The sequence below is a fragment of the Rosa chinensis genome, chromosome 5 (assembly GCF_002994745.2).
Source record: "Rosa chinensis cultivar Old Blush chromosome 5, RchiOBHm-V2, whole genome shotgun sequence".
NCBI classification, from domain to species: domain Eukaryota; kingdom Viridiplantae; phylum Streptophyta; class Magnoliopsida; order Rosales; family Rosaceae; genus Rosa; species Rosa chinensis.
In genome coordinates, this window is record NC_037092.1 from 14,087,601 (window position 1) to 14,108,861 (window position 21,261).

Genomic DNA, 21,261 nt, shown 5'->3' on the forward strand with positions numbered 1-21,261 from the left:
AGTAAATCGTCTATCGTCTCTCACAGAGTCACAGTCTCACTCAGTCACTCTCTCCCACTTCCTCCTCCTCTCGTCACTCTCTCCCACTTCACAGTCTCACTCAGTCACTCTCTCCCACTTCCTCTCCTCTCGTCGCCTGCCGCTCAGCCGGCTCTCCCGACTCCACTAGTCCACTCATCGACTACGGGTCTACGGCAATCGTCTCTCACAGTCTCACTCTCTCCCACTTCCTCCTCCTCTCGTCGCCTGTGGCTCAGCCAGTTCTCCCTTCTCCACTTCTCTCAGAGAGTCAGAGATCAACTGATGAATTGATCAAGTTCAATTTTGTAAGTTCAATTTTGTTTAATTAAATCAATCCAATTTGGGGCAATTTATAGGGTTAAGGATTGATGTGAAATTTAATTTCGTAGGTTGTATTGGATATTTGGAATTTTGGATTGAAGCTTTTGTGGATTGAAGAATGAAGGTTGCAGACTGGAAATCAGGTAGGCTGTAGGCAGGATGATTCGTCTTGTGATTCGTCTTCGGTTTCAATTTCTTGGAATTTGAGTTAGATTTGTGGGTTGATTCGGTGACTTGAAGATTTGCACCTTTTCTACTTCAAGATTCGCTGCTTTCTTAGGGTTTCTTTGTTTTAATTTCTTGTTCATGTGTGCATCTATGTATGATCTTGTGTAGGATGGAAGTACTTCTGGACTCCATTATTAGAGTAGCTACAATCTAATGCTTTCCAAGGTACTTTTTTCTTTTCTTTTCATTGTGCATATAAAATTGTGGCTTATATTGTGGCTTTTGTTTTTGTTAAATTAGTTATTATGAAAAGTAGTTAATTCAAAGTTAATTTCTTAATTTATAGGTGTTAGAGACTTAGAGTAAAATGTCAAATCTTGCAAAGAAGTTTTATCCTGAAGATTTTGTTGATAGTGAAATGTTTGCTCTAGAATTAGAGTGTGCATATTATGAGAAAGATATGCGTAGTGATCCAAAGTTCCAGAATTTGGAATCCATTTTTGATTTGTGTAGAATGTTGGTTCAAACAAGGAAATCAGAATTTTTCCCTATGCTTTATAGATTGATTTGTCTGGTTTTGACTATTCCTGTTTCTACGGCGACCACTGAAAGAGCATTTTCAGCTATAAACATCATTAAGAATAAACTTAGAAATAAGATGGAAGATGAGTTTCTTGGTGATTGTATGGTCCTTCACATTGAGAAGGAATATGCTGAATCTATTGACAATGAATCGGTGATCAAAGACTTTGAAGCTTGTGGAACTCGTAGGGTTAGATTTAGTTAGTTTAGGCTTTTGTATTGCATTGCACGTTTATTTTGTTGTTGATTTTGTTTTTTAGTTTTGTATAGATATGCATTTGAGGGGTAAGGCTCACTACGTCCCCCCCCCCCCCCCCCCCCCGACTAGGTGTACATTTTTTTAAAATTAATAAAATTCTCTCGCACCGTCGAGATTCTCCATAATATATATATATATATATATATATTTTTTAAGAAATCCAGCCCGTCCAAGGTTCCAATCCTGGATCCGCCACTGATCTCATCACCTCAATGTTGGACACTTCACTACTTGAACTTCCACACAAAAAGAATTTGTGAAATTCAACTATTTTTTTTTCTAATTTGTGCATCTAAAAGTCGTAGCGCGGGAACCAACACATGTTGATTAAGTTTGTATGGACGTGTTTGTGGTTCAACCTCAATTGAAGTTCGATTTCCACTGTTAGCACTTAGCAGTCCTGTTTTGGGTCATGCAATCAGTAAATCTACTACGGAATGGACTGTGGAGGTGTATGTCTGTCCTAGAACGGAGGTATAAGATATCATTCCTCTCTCTAAAATTTTTGTAACCAAAAAAATAAAATTAAAATAAAAGTCATAGCACGTGAATAAAATACTTTTTTTTTTTTTTTTTAATTTCATTAAAAATGAGTGAAGCCTTGAAAGAGCCCGAGTTTCTCGTCGATCAACTACCGAGTATAAGAACTTATATTTCTAATGTAGACCTTACTTTCCTTTTATGCTAGACGTGGCAGCAACTTGTTATCTGTACTCTGGCTCTTTGGCACTAGAATTTCTAAAGAGATCGTTTATCCATTGCGTTTTTAGCATGTTGAAGAGGGAGATGTTAACGTACGGAGAGGTCATTGTCATCGTCGTCGTATTCATTAGTTTTTTTTCTACTTTTTCTTTATTCTCACTAGCTACTTTGTAGGCTATAATGTAGATGTTTTTTGGATAGAACTCCACAGCAAGTAGAAGTACTGGTTAAATTGAAGATGATGTCGGACTGTCGGTACGAGAGCGGGCCAATTCATTCCAGTTAAGTTTCGGTTAAACATACCCTCCAAATTCTTGGATTCGAACTGTACTTCAAACTTAATCCTTGAAAGTCAAAATGAATTCCAAATTTAAACTGTTGTCGAAGAGGTCAGTTCTAAATCGATTGGATTTCGACCCGAAATTAATTGGATTTTGACTTGGTACTAATTAAATTATTGGCAGCGCACTATGCAATTTGAAAGAGAACCGCACCGTTTATAGAGCTAGCAGCTAGATAGACAAAAAGTGTCCCAACAGACTTTCAAGTTTTAGAGAATCTAAAGAGTTAGCTAGCTAGATCTCGAAAAGTTTGTTAAAATCGATAGAGAAAATAACGAGAGATATTTGTATTTGAAGCGCATGGTTGAATTGCACAGCGGATCGAGATCCTTCCCTCCTCTAAGTTAGGAGAAAATACAGACAAATTGTACGAACAATAATTCAACCTCCATGACATTGTCCTTCACATGGGGGCTTTGTTAAAGAATAACAAGTGGTCCTTGTTAGGGCAAAATGAATCAAAAATTCGAACCATATACGTACTAATTTTATTCATCAAAACTATAGCTGTTAAAAGCAATAACAAATGCGATATATTACTTTAAGGCCATGTTTGTTTCCCGGAAAATTGGCATTGGGAAAGGAAACACTTTCCTTTCCTGTGTTTGGGACAGCCATTGGAAGGGAAAGTGTTTCCCAAATGAAGGGAAAAAGTGGAGGAAATTCATTCCCTCCCCCCCCCCCCCCCCCCCCCCCCCTCCGGATTCACTTTCCCATGGGAAAGGAAATTGATTCCTTTCCTTTCCACCAACCAAACATAGCCTAAAGGTGGTGCTATTCACACACATTTTTTCTCTATTCACACACCATCTTTATTTTTCTATTACTTTAATTCAATTTTCTTTTAAAAATTACCCTAACTACCCTTCCTTATAATTATGTTTCTTTTTCTTTTTTCTATTTGGCAAGTCAATTATTCTCAAATCTTAAACCCTTATTTTCCCGCAAACACAGAGGACATTAAAACTCTTTTCGATTCCCTTTTTTCTTTTTCATCAAAAACTTCTCTAATATAGTCATTCTATCTCTCTATTATGATATTTTGAAGTTTAAACAAGAAACTTTAGACCCATCTTTTGAGAAAAATTTTACATTTGATTTGCAATGGAGTCATGGAAAAAAAAAATGAGTTCAGTGATCATTCGAGCCCCTTTGAATCCATTATTCCTGGTAAGATTCTAACTTAAATTATTTGGTGTATTCGAATCCATTGAGCAACTATAGAACTTTACAATAGCCTAATAATGATGGCCTTATGATTGTAAATATGATTTGTTTTACTATATTATGCTAGTAGAACATAATTTTTTCCTGACACGAAGATTGCAACTCATTGCATTCAATATTATGTAGAGCATCTCCAAATTTTGTGTACATTATCAGCTGCAATGTGGAAACTTGTGGCTGAAGTGGATAAAACGCTGATTCCATATATATATATTTTTTTCGATTTGAGGATGATGCACCTAGATTAAGAGTCATAAACAAACAAGCATTGAGTTTAGTACTTTGCAAAGTATGAGAACAAACTTTACAATTTGGATTTAGTTGGGTGAAGGTGATTACCAAGGAAGCATATTCTTTATCTAATAATACAGGTCTTTCTACTTAATAAACGTATTATTCTTCCTTCATTTATAGGTAAAAAAAATTGAATTATTGTATAATGATGTTTGATTCATGATTGAATTGCCAAATAGAAAAAAGAAAAAAATTTACAAGGGAGGGTAGTTAGGGTAATTTATAAAAATGATTAAATTAAAGTAATAAAAAATTAGAAGGGGTGTGTGAATAGAGAAAAAGGGTGTGTGAATAGCAACACCCTACTTTAATTATGAGCTATATTTGCTGATAATTAATATCAACATTATTCGGATGTATCACTTGTGATGTATCTCATATTTCAAAGTGTTTTAAAATCAATAGAATTGTTTTAGGCACTTTTTGTAAATATTTTTAGTCATTTTGGGGACTCTCATCATTTTCTTTTGTTGCAACATTGTGTTTGAGTATTTTTTATTGGATTCCAAGGGTTGAATTTTACTTGGAAATATCTCTTCGCATGGTAAACCTAGGCTTATAAACAAATTCGAATGAACTGGATCCATCATATATGTTTGTCTTGAATTACATACAACATATGTGGCCTTTACCACCATAATATAGTAATCGGAGCAGCACACCCTCAACAAATTCAACGACGGGCTCTTTTGCAATATCTCAGTTTTTAACATAGGAGACTCCACATCCTCTCAAATCCGAACCAGTAAACCCTAATGCGCTTGCAGGGGAGGAGGATTTGGTGATCCCTGTTGGCCTTTGTCCAAACAGAAAATAGTTAAAAGAAGCAGTGGGACCACTTACATTCAACCCCTATGGGGCAATTATCAATCCCATCCATTTGTTTTCCCTAAAGATTCTTTTTTCAGTCCAATCAAAATCGATGAGCTACTCATTTGGAAGTACAAAACACTAGCTTGCTTACAAAAGTGAACGTGTGATTAAATTTTTGTCCGTTGTATTTTCACTACTAGTAAACAAAAAATTTAATAAATAACCTCACACTCTATATATTAGTAAATGCATGCTAAAAGAATTTAACATACTCATACGTTAAAAGACAAACTTATCATAATGTAGTGGCGTGACACATTTACTTAGCCCAATATATATTTAGAATTTATAAAACAACAATGTGAACTTATCACATGTTTATTACTAAGTAAGTAACGATTGAAAAATAAATAAATAATACGAATATGAAAATATAACTCAATTTTTAGGGATAGAGAAATCCATTTTAATTGGTTAGTGATGAGATAATAAAGAAGGATGTGATACCTTTGAAGATTCTTGGAAATGAAGTTGAGTGATATTGAAGTTCTATGGGATGAGTTTATGGCTTAACCTAGTTTATATATAAGGATACGTACATAAGTCCTTGCAATCTCTATCGTTCTTGCCTAATTTATAGTATGCTCAAACTTAGAGATGATTGCAGAAGACTTATGCTTGTGATTGCTGTTATACGAATGAAAATTTCTACTGGGACCTCCTAATCTACTTACTAGACCTCTCTTATTTTTTAATTATTAAATTACCTATATGTCCTTATATAAAATAATTGTTATAGAATTATAGAATGGCCCATAATTACTTCAAAAAGTAAGACATCATCCAAAATTACAGTCAGGTTGTAAGACTTGGGTGAAACTTACTGGCAAATTAAGTCTTTTTTTTTTTAATCAAACCCAAACCCAAAGGGCGGGTGGCAATATATTCATCTAAAGCCAGAATAAGCCATTACATATCATTCCGCTGCCATCTACAGACAGACAAGAAGGTAGTGGTAGTACCCACAGTGGTACATAGAAATAGACCTACCCATTAGACATTCATGAACTTAGATATAGCGGATATCCTCCTTTAGTACTACTCTAGAGGCGCTAGATAAACATAGAGTGCGCACAAACGCTTAGCTTCCTAAAACAATGAATTATTGTAATTAGACTAACTAAAAACTTAAAGATCAGCCTAGGGCAAAAACCCTAGCCCAAAATACTGTAGTCCAAGTAGCCCAAGAAGAAGGCCCACCCAAGGCCCAACAGGCTTGGCTTGGCGCGGCTCCAGCCATCACCTCCAGACCACCAAACTTCCAGCGCAGCTCCTCCCCGGTGCTTGCTCCATCATGCCCCCTCCGCCCCCCAGTCCGCCACAGTCTGCCACGACCAAAACCCGACTAACCCCACCGCAACACGAAAACACGATGAGACTAGGCCGCCACAAGCTACATCCCCACGAACCAGTCTCGATTTCACCGTCCCCGATCGACGCCGCCATTTAATTCGAATCGCACCATCGATCCAAGACTCTACCGACACAAGATCTGCCGCCTCCCAGAGATTACCTGTCGGAAACACAAAAACCAAACTGCACCTGCCAAAACTTGAGCAACCCAATCCAAGGACTACATGAACAACCCATTCATTCCCCGTCCGGCAGCAAAACCACATGACATCGGCGAGGCCAAGGCCAGCCGAGCTGCCCGGGCCGCCACCAGAAGAGAGGTTAGCACTGGGGAGCCGCCGAGTTAGGGTTTTCTCTCAAAGGGAGAGAGAAAAATATTCATAACCATAGAAGCTTTTTGCATCTGGCAAATTAAGTCTTAAAATGTAAGTTTCATAATAAAAGAAATATGATGGTTTCAAAAAACAGTAAATGTAAAAGTTACTTACCGTTAGAAACTTTCCCCTTGTTCGAACTGTTTGCATGCCAACCACATGGAATTATTGTTGTCAAATAATGATCTTGTTAGTGTCTTTCTCAACAAAAGAAGAAGAAGAAGAAGAAGTTGATGTTGTTCGTGACAAAAAAAAAAAATATATATATATATATATATATATATACATATATATATTAATCTGATATTAGATTCATGATTCGTATGTTTTTTTTTGACACATACTTAATTTGGATAATAATGATAAAATACTTTGACGCATAAAATAGTAAATCATATGATAATAATTATTGGATGCAGATACTCGATTAACTCGCCACACACATATATTACTGTGCATTATCCCTCGGACAAAAGAAAAGAAAAGGACTCTTCATTATATCATCCACATTGTATGCACCGACAGTGCAAGTGCACTAACGGTTATTTTAATCTCTAAAAAAATAACAGCCACTCATTTAATCCACTCCTTTATATATTTTAATATCAACAAAATTATATCCATTCATATTGCAAATACCCATGCACTGTCAGTGCATGGAATACACTCCCTCCCACATAATATTACAAAATTTAGTAAATAATGAACCAGCTCCTACCCTCCTATATACTCGGGCACTACTATATATAACTCTCAAAGAGAGAGCAGGAGTGACGGAGCAGAGAGATAGCGATCATAGAGACAGTGAGAAAGAGAAAGTAATCCGTCGAAATGGGAAGATACGCTGGTTTCGAAAAGGGGGGATTGAAGAAAGGTACGTGGTCTGCTTGCGAAGACCAGGTTCTCAAGGATTACGTCAAAAAGCACGGTCCAGGCAAATGGGGAAAAGTATCAAGGGAGACCGGCAAGTTCATAATTTTCTTCATTTTTACTTTCGACATCAGCAATGTGCTTAATTAATTGTTGTAATCGCCACTTTTTCTGAACTAATCAATTATTTCAGTTAATTAACAACGACGGTCTGTAGTTGTACTAACGTTTAATTCGATCTGACAATTTCAGGCATGCATTGCAAGCCAGAATTACACCAGTGGCAAATGGATTGATTGGTTGCTTAATTACTGCTTAACTGCATGTGCAGGTTTGAAGAGATGTGGGAAGAGTGTGAGACTGAGGTGGTTGAATTACCTGAGGCCCGGTATCAAGAGAGGCAAGATTACAGAAGATGAAAAAGACCTTATCATCAGGATGCACAAACTCTTAGGCAACAGGTCCCAATTTAATTAATTTCTAGAGCTGTTAACATGCATATCCTGCAGAGCACATTTTCAAATTTAGGCTTAATATTCGTAATTATACGTATGAACATTTTATCAATATTAGGGCTTTTTTATAATAAAGAAATTCAAGAATTCAATGAAAATCTAATTACTTCTTTTCAGAGATTAATACAAAGTAAACCTAATAAATACTTATTAACTATTGGGTATATGTACTTTGCAGGTGGTCATTGATAGCCGGAAGGATTCCGGGCCGAACTGACAATGAAATAAAGAACTACTGGAATTCCATTCTAAGGAAGAACGTGGGAGAAGAAAAAGAGAGAGAATCAGAAGTGTCGAGAAACGAGATAATCAAGGAGAACTTGCCATCCCTCGCTGAGGACGATGGTCATCCACATTTGACCAAATGCGATGAAGTTCTTGGAGGAGGAGGAGGATTGGATTGTTTTGCCAGTGATGTTAATGTAGAAGAAGATCACCGGCATCGTTGTCTTGGCCGTACTAGTACCGATACTACTACACTGAGTCCCGGAGTGGGAGTCGAAATCGGAGGAGGGGCAAACCAAGATATTCAACCAACAGGGGATGATCTCAATTATAACGCTATAACCTGGAAAGATTCGATAATGGATCTGAATGGAGGCCAACTCGACATATCTGAATTCCTCCAAAGTGATGACTTTTCGACGTTTTGGGATTCAGATAGGCTCATGAATTTTGAAATCGGAGGTTGCAGCACCATGAATTATGATTTATGAGTTACCAAATAATTAGGATGGTTAATTATCTTACCGGAGCTTTTTTTTGTTGTTGTTGAAACTGAATAATTTATTATTTGGGGAATTAACCCTCTATAGATAGTACATCATTAAGCCACTATGAGCTATTACATATCCAAACGTGAAAGTCAGGGATCATAAGCGGAAATTGATTCTCGCATATATTAATTCTTAATTTGCATGGCAGTGCCATTATATTAATAAAATTAGTCACTTCTATTCTGTATCTTCGTAGCGACTCAATTGAATCAAAAATTTGTTGCTACGATTGGGAGATAATTGAATTAAAGATTTGATCGGATTGCCGAGTTTATTTATTGGATAGATGTTAACAAGACTGGTTTTACACTACTTTGTTAGATCCCATCAGGTTTGAACGTAAGATTCTGAATCATTTCCCCCTTGGAGGACGTCGAAGAATGAGTGATGTCTATCTGGGTGTTCAGGGGAAATCGGTTTCCCATTATAAAAGAGGTGAAGGAAACAACAAACACTGGTAACTTTTGGTGCAGTGGTGGAGGACCATATAATTGACATAGGCCACTCAAGTTCGAGCAGCCACGTTCGTTGTTTCTATGTACTTGTTTAAAAGTTCCATAAGAACAATGGAACCGTGATGATTTTTGGTTGTATAGGTAATTTTAGTTAACTAAATGGATCAAAGTCAAAAACAATGACGGAATTGGTAAAATTTTGTACAATAACTATAAAATGTTTCGATGATCATATTCAACGGTCGGTTTCTCTCAAATTTTTTATATCTCGATAAGGTTGTTCTTTGAGGAATCTAATGTATAAATTTAGCGTTATAAAGTTAACTATAGTTGACCAAGTGGATTGAAGTCGAAATAATTATGAAATTGGTTGAAGTTTTTATAATAGGGATAATGACCATTTACACAATTTTAGGATAAAAATTGCCCACTTATCCAAATACTCTAAGAGATTATTTCCCTAATACCCAGTTAAGTTTTTTTTTATTCATTTTTATTTATTTTTAAGATAATTTTGTCCTCTCCTTCTTTGTCACTTAGTGAGAGAAGTCATTGGAGACATTGCCGGACTCCGGTGACCAGTGGCCGGCCAGGGACTCCGGTGACCGGTGACGGAACTCCGGCGACTGGTGATCGAAATCCGGCAACCAGTCACCGGAATCCCAAATCAGGCTACCGAACTAGTGACCAGATTTCCAGCGTTTGAATTTATTGCCTCCTAATAATACCCAGTAACCATATTATTGCCCCCCAATAATCATATTATTGCCTCCCAATAATCACCGGAATCCCGAATCCGGATTCCGGCTTATGATTTTATTTCCCCAAAACAATACCCAACAATCATATTATTGTCTCCCAATAAACATATTATTGCCTCCCAGTAATATGATTATTGCCCCCAGTAGAAACATTATTGCCCCTCAATAATGTTATTATTGCCAAGTCAATTTTGAAAAAATTTGCTGGGCAAGTCAAAAAATTACCAAACCAAGCATATAACAAGTATTCATATAGTGAGAAGCATATAACAAGTATTCATATAACAACTCTTTTGACCGATCACTGTCCCAGTCAGCACTTCAAAAATTACTAAACCAAAGGCCCACTGGGTTTTCTTCTCTGTGAATTTCCAAGAAGCCTTTCTCACGATGATGACTCAATGGCCCACTGTGTTTTCTTCTCAGAAATGGATCTGACAGGCACTCCTTGTCGGACCTTAAGTATCCCGCAGAAACCCGACCCCTACTCCACTGTAGTCGTCCACAATGACGATGATTCTAACTCTGAATTCCACCAAGACCAGAAACAGCAGCGACGCGGCAATTTCAGAGCTCCACGAACCAAGAACCCGACCCGTACTCCACCTTCGTCTACGACGACAACTCCTCCCTCCCTCCGCTCCTTAAACGCCTCCCAAGGACTTCGGCGGCGGCGCCTTCCTCAACTACTTCAAAGACGAGGATGACAACGGCGGCAATTTCGGCTCCGTGATCATCAAGAGCCACTGCAATCGAACCACGAGGAGATCACGTGATTAGGGAATCCGAGCCGTGGACTGCAGCGGAGGAGGAGAGTCGTCGCTGACTGGGACGATGAGGAGGACCAGCGTCGGTGGCGAGTATGCAAGCCTCCGGTGACGGGCTCGGGAAGCAGAGGCAAGAGAGAGAGACAGAGGTCGTCGTCAGCGTGAATTCGTGAAAGAGAAGAGAGAGAATGGCATGATTTTAATTTTATAATGAAAGTTTGTCTAAAATAGTCTTTTTACTTTTAAATGGAGTAAGTGGGCACAATAATCTCTTAGTGGAGTAAGTGGGCAAATTTTAGACCAAAATTGTATAAATGGTCATTATCCCTTTATAATAACTATAAAATATTTCAATAATCATATCCAACGGTCGATTTCTTCAAATTTATTTTTCACTGCGTTAAGATCCATATCAGTTTATATGCAATGTCCAAGTTATACAACCATAAAGATACACATAGGGTTATAAAGGTAACTGTGATTTATCAAGTTGACCGAAATCGAAACGAAGACGAAATTGACTTAATTTTTTGCAACAACGATAAAACATTTCAATCTTCTCTTTATTCAAAAGTTGTATTTGTATGTTTTTAGTGAGGTTATTGCGATATGTATGTGAACGGGACATTTGGTTTAGTTTAGTCATACTACGAAGTGGATCGTAGTCGAAATTATGGTTAAATTTGTCAAATTTTTTTTATCACATTTATAAAACAATGTAATCCACTCATCCAACAGTCGGCATCTCCTATATGCAATGAACAGGTTATACAACACTTCTAGGCAAATTGGTATTTCTTACTACTAACCAAATCGAAATTGATAAATTTTGATTGCCCTTTATATTTATTCACCGAGTAGTTACACATTGTGTGAAATTATTGGCATGATAGTTTGTGGATACAACATCGGTCAACCTATTGGTTACGAAACCAACTTCGATTTGACTAAGTAGATCAAAGTCGAAACAATGACGAAATTGGCTAGTGTTTTATTAATTTTTCTAATTTTTTATTGATCAACTTTGGACGGAAGTCTAAAATAATGTAATTATCACATCTAACCGAATAAGGCATTATAACCCTATTTTTATTAACTACACACTTCAAAGGGCAAGTCCGTCAACAAATGTAACGTTTGACACATCAACCATTGGATGTGAGAATTACATTATTTTAAGCTTCTTGTAAAAAAAAATTAAGCCAATTTCATCCATGTTCCAACTTCGATCTTCTTGGTCAACCGAATAAGACTTTATAACTATTTTTTTATTAACTACACACTTCAAAGGGCAAGTCCATCAACGAATGTAAGGTTTGAGACACCAACCATTGGATGTGAGAATTACATTATTTTAGGCTTCTTGTAAAAAATTTAGCAATTTCATTCATATTTTGACTTCAATCTCCTTAGTTAACTGAATAAGACTTTACAACCCTATTTTTATTAGCTACACACTTCAAAGGGCAAGTTCGTCAACGAATGTAAGGCACATGACACCGACATTTCGTCAATGGTATCAATTTAAATTAGTTTACTAACAAGAAAATTTGAAACAGTGCGATGTAGATCATTGATCTTAGCAACTCTTCATCTGGACCGTCTATGTAAGTCTTATTTTGGGCCTATAAATGGCCCAAGCCCAAGAGCTTCCAACTTTCCACTTAGGTGAGTCAAAGAAGCTCCGATGAAAGAGTTCACTTGACATCTAGCACAGTTTCTCTTTAAAACTTCATGAACTAAAAGGATGAAGAGTCTTCTGTGGACCAAGGTCTACCAACACCAAGCCGAAATTCGGCGTGTGATTGGCACGCGCTGTTACTTAACCACGGCTGGTTATGCATATATATAGAACAAAGCTTATCTCAGATCGATCGTTCTCCTTCTCCCTCTTTCATTGTTCTCCTTCTCTCACTCAGTCTTTCCAATCGAAACGGAACTTGAACTTTAATTCACTCTATAATCTCTTCAATTTTGTATTCAATAGCTTTGTAGGTCTAGGTTTGCGTTCAATTGGGGTTTGTAGGGTTTGAAATTGACAAGAGTGGAAGAAGAATCTAGGGTTTCAGATTGGGGGTTTTTGGTTAATTTCAGGTGGAGTTGGGATCTATATCGATTCTAGGGTTTGGATTTCTGTGATGCAGGAGATAATTGAATAATGATCGCCGCTCGTGGTGGAGAGCTAGTGATTTGAGCGTTTTTCATTTGCCTATCTCATAACAATCAACACGGTCATCAAAGATGGGAAGTATTTACGTCCCATTTTATCGTACCTCGGGCATTAGGAGCTAGCTAAGAATCTTATGGTTCTAGGTCACCGAAAATCACTTGCACAAACAAATAAAAATAGAAAAAATGCTAAACAAGGCACCGAGCCTCATTCAAGCATGACTTTGCATCACACAAAGTCACATAGTGCAAGGCCTAGATAGGGCCGTGAAACACACAAAAGTGTTTGTAATGCTCACGCCCACATGGATTTACAAATGAATGGTAGTTGGAAAGTCACAATGTTTTTGGATTTTCATTATTTGAAAAATAAACTAACTAATTAACTACGACATGAAAATAAGATAGATAGAAGGATGAGGTGCAGCGCATCAAGGGTCGCCATGGAATTCAAGGTCCTCCACCCAAATCCAAAATCATATGGAATGATGATGATTAATTCAAAAGATGCTTCAAATGTTTTGTCGGATTTCCATTTAGTATTAAAAGATCGAAAAGAAAGCTAAATTAGTCAAACCCTAAGCAAAAAGAAGAAGAAGAAAGAATACTTAAGGTTTTGGCTACCCTATATTGGTCTTAATCCTTATGCCTTGTTAGGGCCATAAGTGCTCAAAACTAAATGCTTTAGATTTCGACAATCGATTGTAACACACTCTAGCAACCATTACCACAAATAATAAGGTCGAAAATAGTATTTGTGATAACAATTTATCTTACCCAATAATTCTGAATACTATTCTGACAATCAAGGATAATAATATTTAAAATTGGGTGATTGGAGAACCACAATCTAAAGAAATCCAAATGGAAATAGAGATATGCAATGGACAAATTCCACCATACTTATGCTATAATTTAAATTGAAATATAAATTCCTCAATTCAGTATTCCAATTCCAACACACCAAAAATAAATTAAGGAGGGGAAACCTAAACCACACATCTAGAGTGAAGAAATTAAAGTAAGAGTATACAAATCATACGAATAAACATCAATTTTATTAATTCCTCAACAGACCATACAAAACTAAACTAGGGTTTCAAAACCCTAAAACCATGAGAGGTCACACACAAGTATATATCAATAAACATCAAACTACACCATAAGCAAGAAATAAGATAGAGAGAGAGAGAGAGAAGAGGAAAAGAGAGGAGAAATCCATGAAAGTCAAGGTAAAGCATGTCACTAGCTATTGCCATAACTTCATGGCTTCTCTTGCTACCCTTACGAAGCCATGGTATAGAGATGGTGGCTTAGATACCAAAGATGTGCGTGCCTCCTCCTTATGCAAGCTTACATGTGAAGAATAGGGGATGAAGAAGAGAAGAAGAGGTGAGAAGGGAGAGATCTCCCAAATTCGGCCAAAAGGCCTAGGTGTAGAAAAACTAGGTCGTGTGCTTTTGGACTTCTTGCTATTGGGCCAAGTTGACTTGGTTGACCCAATGGTCAACCAGTTGACCTTTCGTCCTTTAGTTAGAAATTGACTTTTTGCTTGAATTCGCTACTTCTTTTGCCTTTTTCTTCTCTTGACCATAATTTACTACAAATGAAGAAAACAAAGTAATACTACAAAATAATGTTTGAGTATTCGCTAATTTCAAGGTAATTAGAGCTAGAAACACACGTAAATCACGTGTTAATTAGTTAGGAATCAAATTGAGAGGGTTGGGGTTCTTGTATGGAAACTTGGAGCCGGAAGCGGCGGAGGCCACCTCATCGACCACTTCATCATCAACTTTGTCTGGTCGCACCACTCATTCCCCTAAGCACTCTCGTCTCTCCTCCTCTTCGCTATCTTCTTCTATTAACCCCTCACCAATCTCCACTAACTCTCGGGCCTCTCGAGCCAACAACTAGGACACCCCGCCGCCGTTGCCACATCGCTCACTGCCGTCATGGACTCGACCAACCAATCGTCCGGCTCATGCAGTCGCTGCAGTAGAAAGAAGCTAGGAACTATATCTGGTCGGAAATCGAATTTGGGGGAATTTGAACAGATATGTTTCTGCAGGTGGTCAAAAATCGATAAAGAGTACAAAAGTCACCCAAATCCTGCGCATTAACAGAAACAATGGGACCCATTACCTCATATTCATATTCCACTCACCAGTAAACTGCGCGTGAACAGCACGCGCCAAATATAACCTTGGACCATGATCCATAGTAGAATTTTCGCTAAAAGGAACTACAAACACAAAACAAACAATAAAACAAGAACATATCAACTAGCTAGCCAGAATACGTACTTCTCTGACAATGAAATCAGAAAGAAAGGGAATCCAAGTGAGGGCATTTCGATCTTGTTTCTTTGTCTAGTATGTGGCCTGGATTTTAGAAACTCGCATATGAAACATGCACACTGTATTAGGCCAACACTAATTATCTAGTTATGCCGGTATAAAGTTAAAACTGAATTATTGCGTTTTGACCAATTCCTCTGTCTATATCCAGAAATATATTTCTTAACACTTATATCATTAAACATCAAATTTGACATGATATTCACCCTCTTGTTGTTTGTACGAAGGCTTTTTTTAAAATATTTTTTATTTATTTTAAGTTTATTGAAAATCTCGACAAATCATTTTTTTTTTTTTTAATCAATCCATCAATGATTGTCATTAATGATCTCAAGCTAAAACGGTCATTACATACTCCTCCGCTACCATTTAAAGATAGACAAGAGGTTGTGGGGGTACCGCATGGTATATAGGGACTAGACCATTCATTATACAACCCGTGCTCACTTATTCAAGCAAACCTATAAACCACGATACAACTAGAACATAGTTATAGGCAAATGTAAAGAAAAACTACATCTTTCTTTTCCCCTCAAAAGGGCTAGGAGATTTAAACACAATATCAGCCGTAGTCATGGTTCGTGGATTATGGTTTTGGGAACTCCAAGGACCAAGGTCGTTCGTGTTTCTTCTGTGGCGCATAAAATTCCAAGAATTCCTTTACCAGTTGAGCCCAATTTCCAGCTATCCAGCCCCATGTAGGAAGTAGAATCAACCAACAGAACCAAATGTTTCTGATTTGTCCTCCAGTAAACCCAATACCTTGGCCAGATCTGATCTGGACACCAAACCCATTTGGGTGAGGCGCCAGCGTCTTGCGCGACTAGCAGCCGTCGCTTCTGCATCTCCAGCACCGACTGCACGTCGGTTATGCCAACAAGATTGACTCTCTAGCCGCCGCCGAACTGGAAATCCGTCTTTGCTCTGCAACACCAGAGCATCCCAACCTCCAAGTATCCAAATCCGAAACCCGTAGAAAAAAGAGTCGATGAAGCGCATAGCTGCTACCTTCTCCGTCCATGGTGACCGAGCCACGCCAGAAACGAGCTCCGACGGTGCCATCAGAGGTGGATCGCCTCCCCGTAAAGCACTCTGAAGACCTCCGATGTTTGAATCGATTTCGAGGCTGAGGCCATGATGGGTAGTACCCCGTCACCATCGATGAGCCAATTGATATTGGGTACTACGGCCATGTCGGGCCAGTGCAGAGGCGACAACGCCTGTATCCTTTTCTCTGAAATCACCGAGATCCGTACTGCAGATTTGGCGTCGCATCCCCAAAGTCCAAACGCAACTCGCCTGGGTCATCATTGTCTCCACCACTCCTTGGTAAGACCTGACGGACATGTTCTGAAGTTTCAAAGTGGTCAGAGCCGCTGTACTAGTCGCCGCCACAGGAGAGCAGCGTCAGGGTGAGCACGAAGAGGAGCGCCGCTGGAGAGAAACTTCCCTAGGGGGCATGACAAATAAAATTCCGACGAATCATCTCAGTTAATATATTAAAGGAAAAATAACAATAGTGAGGAGGAGGCGGCATGAACGAAGACTCCTTAACAAGATAAAATGGTATAAAACTAACTGAGGAAAAAAAAAAAGAAAAAAAAAAAGGTAATTCAAAAGAAATGCTCATCAAATATGAAATATTGTGTACCACAAAAATTAAAAAAATTAAATGCACATTTTGTGTACTATTTCTTGTCGGGTAACGACCTCGCAAACTAAAAGGTGTGAATTAGGCTTTGTTTTTCCTTTATTGCTTAAGCTACTTTTCTCAATCTTTGGATGGAAGTCGCTGAACCTCTCATGATTTAAGACATTTAGGTGGGGGAGTGTGATCCATTTTTGTTATACCTTTGCGCAGGGTGGTCCTGAAAACTTTTTGAATATGTTAGGACGAGCTTCTTCTATACCCTTAACATTGTCTTGGTTATTTTGACTACTAGCGGTTATTCGTAGGGTAATTGCATTTAGGTTGTTGTATGGTAGCCTAGCATGCCTTGATATTATTGACATGGCCCTTGTGGGCAGGTCATAAATTGTAATTACCTACTTTTGGTTATTACTGGCTTGACATCCTCCTTTTACAAAAAAATAAAATAAAAAAAAAGGAGAGAGAGAGAGTAGGTGCTTCCCTTCTTGGTAATATACTAATACAAGGGACCTTAATAGTCACATTGATCGATTATGAAACTCGAAAAAACAACAGGCACTAATTTCTCTAGGACCATAAACTAGATTTACTAGAGCGAGAAACGCTTAAACCCCATTTATAGTATTGTTGGAAGGCTATGCAAATTATTGTTGGATTCCTATTACTCATTGGATATGTTCTTCATAATAGTTGTCAGTTGTCATTGTATATGTTCTACAGATGGTTTGACTTGGTGGAATGTTCTCTATGAGTCTATTCAATCTACTTGGCGTAGGGATTATTTGGAGCTTCCTAATTTTCACTTTCGTTAGTCTGGCTTACATGTTTGTCATTTATTTCGCTTATTTGGATCGGTATAGCTATTCTTGTTTATTTCTCGAAGAGTTAGGTCTTATGTTCTCTCCTCATTGGTTGTATTACTTTTCTTTTGTTATTTAATAAACTATAAATGAAAATTTAGCCATATGCTTCTAGCTACTCATCTATTTTATTAAAAACAAAAAAAACAAAAAAGCAAAGTGAAACACATATCAATTCTGCAGTACTAGTTCAATTCCAGCATAATTTCTCAGCGGATTATCAGAAAGAGCATAAATATTGGTGGTAATGTACTTAAAGAATCCGGCGAGTATGAATGGCCGATACAGCAGAGGATGCTCCATGTCTGCAAGCTCATTTTGCGGTTGGATTATCGACTCCTCCTCTGGCAATCCAAACAAAGCACAAGAGTACCTGTCTTCTAATTTGTTGTCTACAGTACTACTACTGCTCATGATCACTCTGTGTCTTGAAGCATGAAGTCTACCATTGCTCCAAACCTTGAATGCGTCGCCAACAGAGACCACAACAGCTCCTTTTGGGATAGTAACTTGAACCCAATTGCCTTGTTTGGTGAGAATCTCTAGACCTTGCACTTGGTTAATCTGGTCAAGAACTGTTATGAAACGATTGTCTGTGTGAGGCGACTGACCGACGACAGCCGATGATGCTGTGTTTTTGTCGTCAGATTGGGTACTAGTGGGGACTTTGTAGTACTTCATCAAACGCAAAAGTCAAGTGGTGCTCTCCTCGTGCTACTTGTAGTGCTTCTCAATGCCAAAGCTCTCAAAAATCATTTTGACAATGGTGAAGTAGTTCAAATCCATCAGCTTTGAGCTCATTAATTTCATTATCTCACTAGCGCATATTATCAAAAGAAAATACACATTCATCATATAAATCGTAAGGGTCTCTAGCTAGAAACCCCTTTCGAAAAATATGTACATATACAACAAAACCATCTTATATTACAGAAGCTATTATCAATCTACATCCTTGATCTATGTGCAAATCTTGTTTCATTTAATTTAATATCTCAGGCATCGTTTGATTCACAAAAATGAAAGTAATTTCTTGGTCTTTCCCATTGGAAGGGAAATGAAATTTCCCAAGAACTTTCAATTCCGTTGTTTGGTAATGTAAGGAAAGTTATTAGGAAAGTTGCTAAAAAATTTGTAAATAATGTAATAAAATAATATAGTGTGAGTAATAAATGCAAAGAAAGAAGGAGAGAAAGTGATTCCTTTGAAGTTTGGAAGAAACAACTTTCCCCCTTATTTTCCATTCCTTTAGGAAATGATTTCTTTTCCTTTTGCATCCCAAACGCAAGAAATGAACAAGTTTCCTTTCTTGAAACTTACTTTCCGCGAATCAAACGTGGCCTCAAAGTAAATATACGCTCTCCACTTACTAAGATGCAAATGATCTCAAGTCTAAAACCAAATAGATTACAGGCATGAATATAATAATAAGGGTTTTTGTCCATTTACCCCATTTCTAGAGATTTTTTTCCTACTTACCCCATTAAGTTTTTTTAATTCCCTCTTACCCAAAACACTCTAAGGGAGTCTTCCCTAATACCCCATAAAGTTTTTTTTTTTTTTTAATACCATTTTACCCTCACCCATGTGTTACTTAGAGAGAGAGAGAAAATGGAAGAGAGAGAGAACCATAGGAGACTTCGCCGGAGCCCCGTCACTGGTCACCGGATTCCGGCCAACTTTCGCCTGATTCCAGTCGCCGGATTCCTGTCATCGGCCGCCACCCACCTGATTTTTTTGAAAAACCTCAATTGCCCCCAATAAAGGGGCAGTAGATGTCTAGTGCCCCCCAATAGACGTTTCGATTACCGAAATGAGAACTAATCTCTCTAAATTTAGACAAATAAATTTTGATTAAAGAAAAAAAAAAAGATTACGTCAATTTAAAACGTCTATTGCCCCCTAATAGACGTTTCGATCACCGAAATGAAAACTAATCTCCCTAAATTTAGACAAATAAATTTGATTAAAGAAAAAAAATGAGAAAATTACGTCAATTTAAAACGTCTATTGCCCCCCCCCCCCCAATAGACCTTTATTCTCTCCCCTATAAAACTTTTTGCTTGCATAATTTATCAAGTACCAATAGTAACATATTACCAAGTCTAAGGATGATGATCAAGTTTATATTTCCAATTTATTTTTTTAATGCATACTTCCAAAAATAGTTGCAGACCATCAATAATAGTATAATTAAAACCTTGAAGACATTATATCAAGAATTCGGTCGATCTGAAAGCAAAGGACACATTTGGGCCCACCACTAGTTTATTAGAAAACTGGTATGTTACCCCGTTCAAACTTACAGTCAGATGCTTCCAAAGTCGGAAACTCCATACCCCACTCCTCTGGACCTCTTCCAAGTTCAGGAGAAGCCATGTGGGGCTCCGTTGAGTAGCTCAATCAGGTACGAGCTGGCATACGTAGCTCGATCTGGTAGGAGCCATGGCAGAGAGAGAGAATAGCTCGATCTGGTACGAGCTGGCATACTGGGAGGTGAAGGGCCGGGTCGGGCGTGACGAGGCGAGGCGATCAAATTCGTCTTCCGGTTCCGGAGCTTCCATGGCGGGGAGAGAGAGAGAGAGAGATTGCAGATCGGAGAATCGTAGAATGAAAGAGAGAGAGCAGCTTGGAGGGATGAGTGAGAGAGAGAATGGCAGGATAGTAGTTATTTAATTAGGTTGAGGGCAGAATAGTCATTTTACTGTAAATTTGGTTAGTGGGAATAAAAATCTGTTGCTGGGGTAAGTGGGATAATTTTTTGTTATTTTGGTGCTTTGGGTCAAGGACCCTAATAATAATTAAATCAAGAGAAAATATGTATTTACCAAAACACAGGGTTCCCTTGAGGCCACATAGGGCTGTCACTCGGTCGGTTCGAATCGGTTATAGGTATTACCAACTTCAAAACTGATAGGAGCATTTTATGCGACGTGTATATGGTTAATCCCTATATTAATCTTTGTTAGTTTATTCTATTTTCTCTTTATTTATTTACTTTTGTGTTTATTAGGTTTTTCGGAGCAAATAGACAAAAAGAAGATAATATTGAGGAAAGATGCGCAAATAAGGAAAAGCTTGAAATCCTAGCCCAAGCAGAAGACCTTGACGGAACGAGAAGCCCAATCCATGGAGATATTGCAGCAAATTATGGAGATATTCGCAGAGATATTGATGATGACATGTCGAATTCTCATTGGACAAAGTGATGTGGAGAAATCCTAATTCAATCAGAGAATTAAGAAGTTGATTTTCTCTACACTTTAAGGAGTCTCAAACCAAAAAGGAATGAAGGAGGACTCAAGAGCACTATAAAAAGGCTAGAAAAGCTAACAAAAAGATTCTTACGCGCGAGAATCAAGCAAGAAACCCGAGCAGAAGAAAGCATATCAGCCATCCACCGACCAGTCGGCAGACGACTTTTCCAACTTGATTTTCAGGGTTTTTATGTTTTACTTTGCTTATGGATTCTTTTGTGCTTCCAATTCAGACCATGTGCAACTATATTCTAAGTAGTTAGGGCATGTTGAAGCCCCAATCATGATTGTATGCCATGCTATGA

General features: G+C 37.9%; 3 protein-coding genes across 3 annotated transcripts; 2 read left to right on the forward strand and 1 right to left on the reverse strand.

The window, feature by feature from the left end:
* Positions 1-877: 877 nt before the first annotated feature.
* LOC112203209 (zinc finger protein 862-like) lies at positions 878-1,297 on the forward strand. The gene has a single exon (XM_024344204.1). It carries the CDS (start codon positions 878-880, stop codon positions 1,295-1,297), a length of 420 nt encoding a protein of 139 aa, XP_024199972.1.
* A 6,049-nt stretch (positions 1,298-7,346) lies between these two features.
* Positions 7,347-8,616, forward strand: LOC112167662 (transcription factor MYB123). Its single transcript, XM_024304711.2, has 3 exons — positions 7,347-7,479; positions 7,717-7,846; positions 8,079-8,616. The coding sequence occupies exons 1-3, from the start codon at positions 7,347-7,349 to the stop codon at positions 8,614-8,616; spliced, it is 801 nt and encodes a 266-aa protein (XP_024160479.1).
* Positions 8,617-17,870: 9,254 nt separating this feature from the next.
* On the reverse strand, positions 17,871-18,380 carry LOC112203210 (probable 2-oxoglutarate-dependent dioxygenase AOP1). Its single transcript, XM_024344205.1, has one exon. The coding sequence runs from the start codon at positions 18,378-18,380 to the stop codon at positions 17,871-17,873; it is 510 nt and encodes a 169-aa protein (XP_024199973.1).
* Between the last annotated feature and the right edge of the window lie 2,881 nt (positions 18,381-21,261).

Excerpts from the sequence above, each read along its gene's own strand:
- LOC112203209 (XM_024344204.1), top strand. The coding sequence starts at position 878 with ATGTCAAATCTTGCAAAGAAGTTTTATCCTGAAGATTTTGTTGATAGT.
- LOC112167662 (XM_024304711.2), top strand. The coding sequence starts at position 7,347 with ATGGGAAGATACGCTGGTTTCGAAAAGGGGGGATTGAAGAAAGGTACG. Across the intron at positions 7,480-7,716 it reads AAAAGTATCAAGGGAGACCG|GTTTGAAGAGATGTGGGAAG; the intron begins GCAAGTTCATAA and ends CTGCATGTGCAG. Across the intron at positions 7,847-8,078 it reads CACAAACTCTTAGGCAACAG|GTGGTCATTGATAGCCGGAA; the intron begins GTCCCAATTTAA and ends TGTACTTTGCAG.
- LOC112203210 (XM_024344205.1), bottom strand. The coding sequence starts at position 18,380 with ATGAAGTACTACAAAGTCCCCACTAGTACCCAATCTGACGACAAAAAC.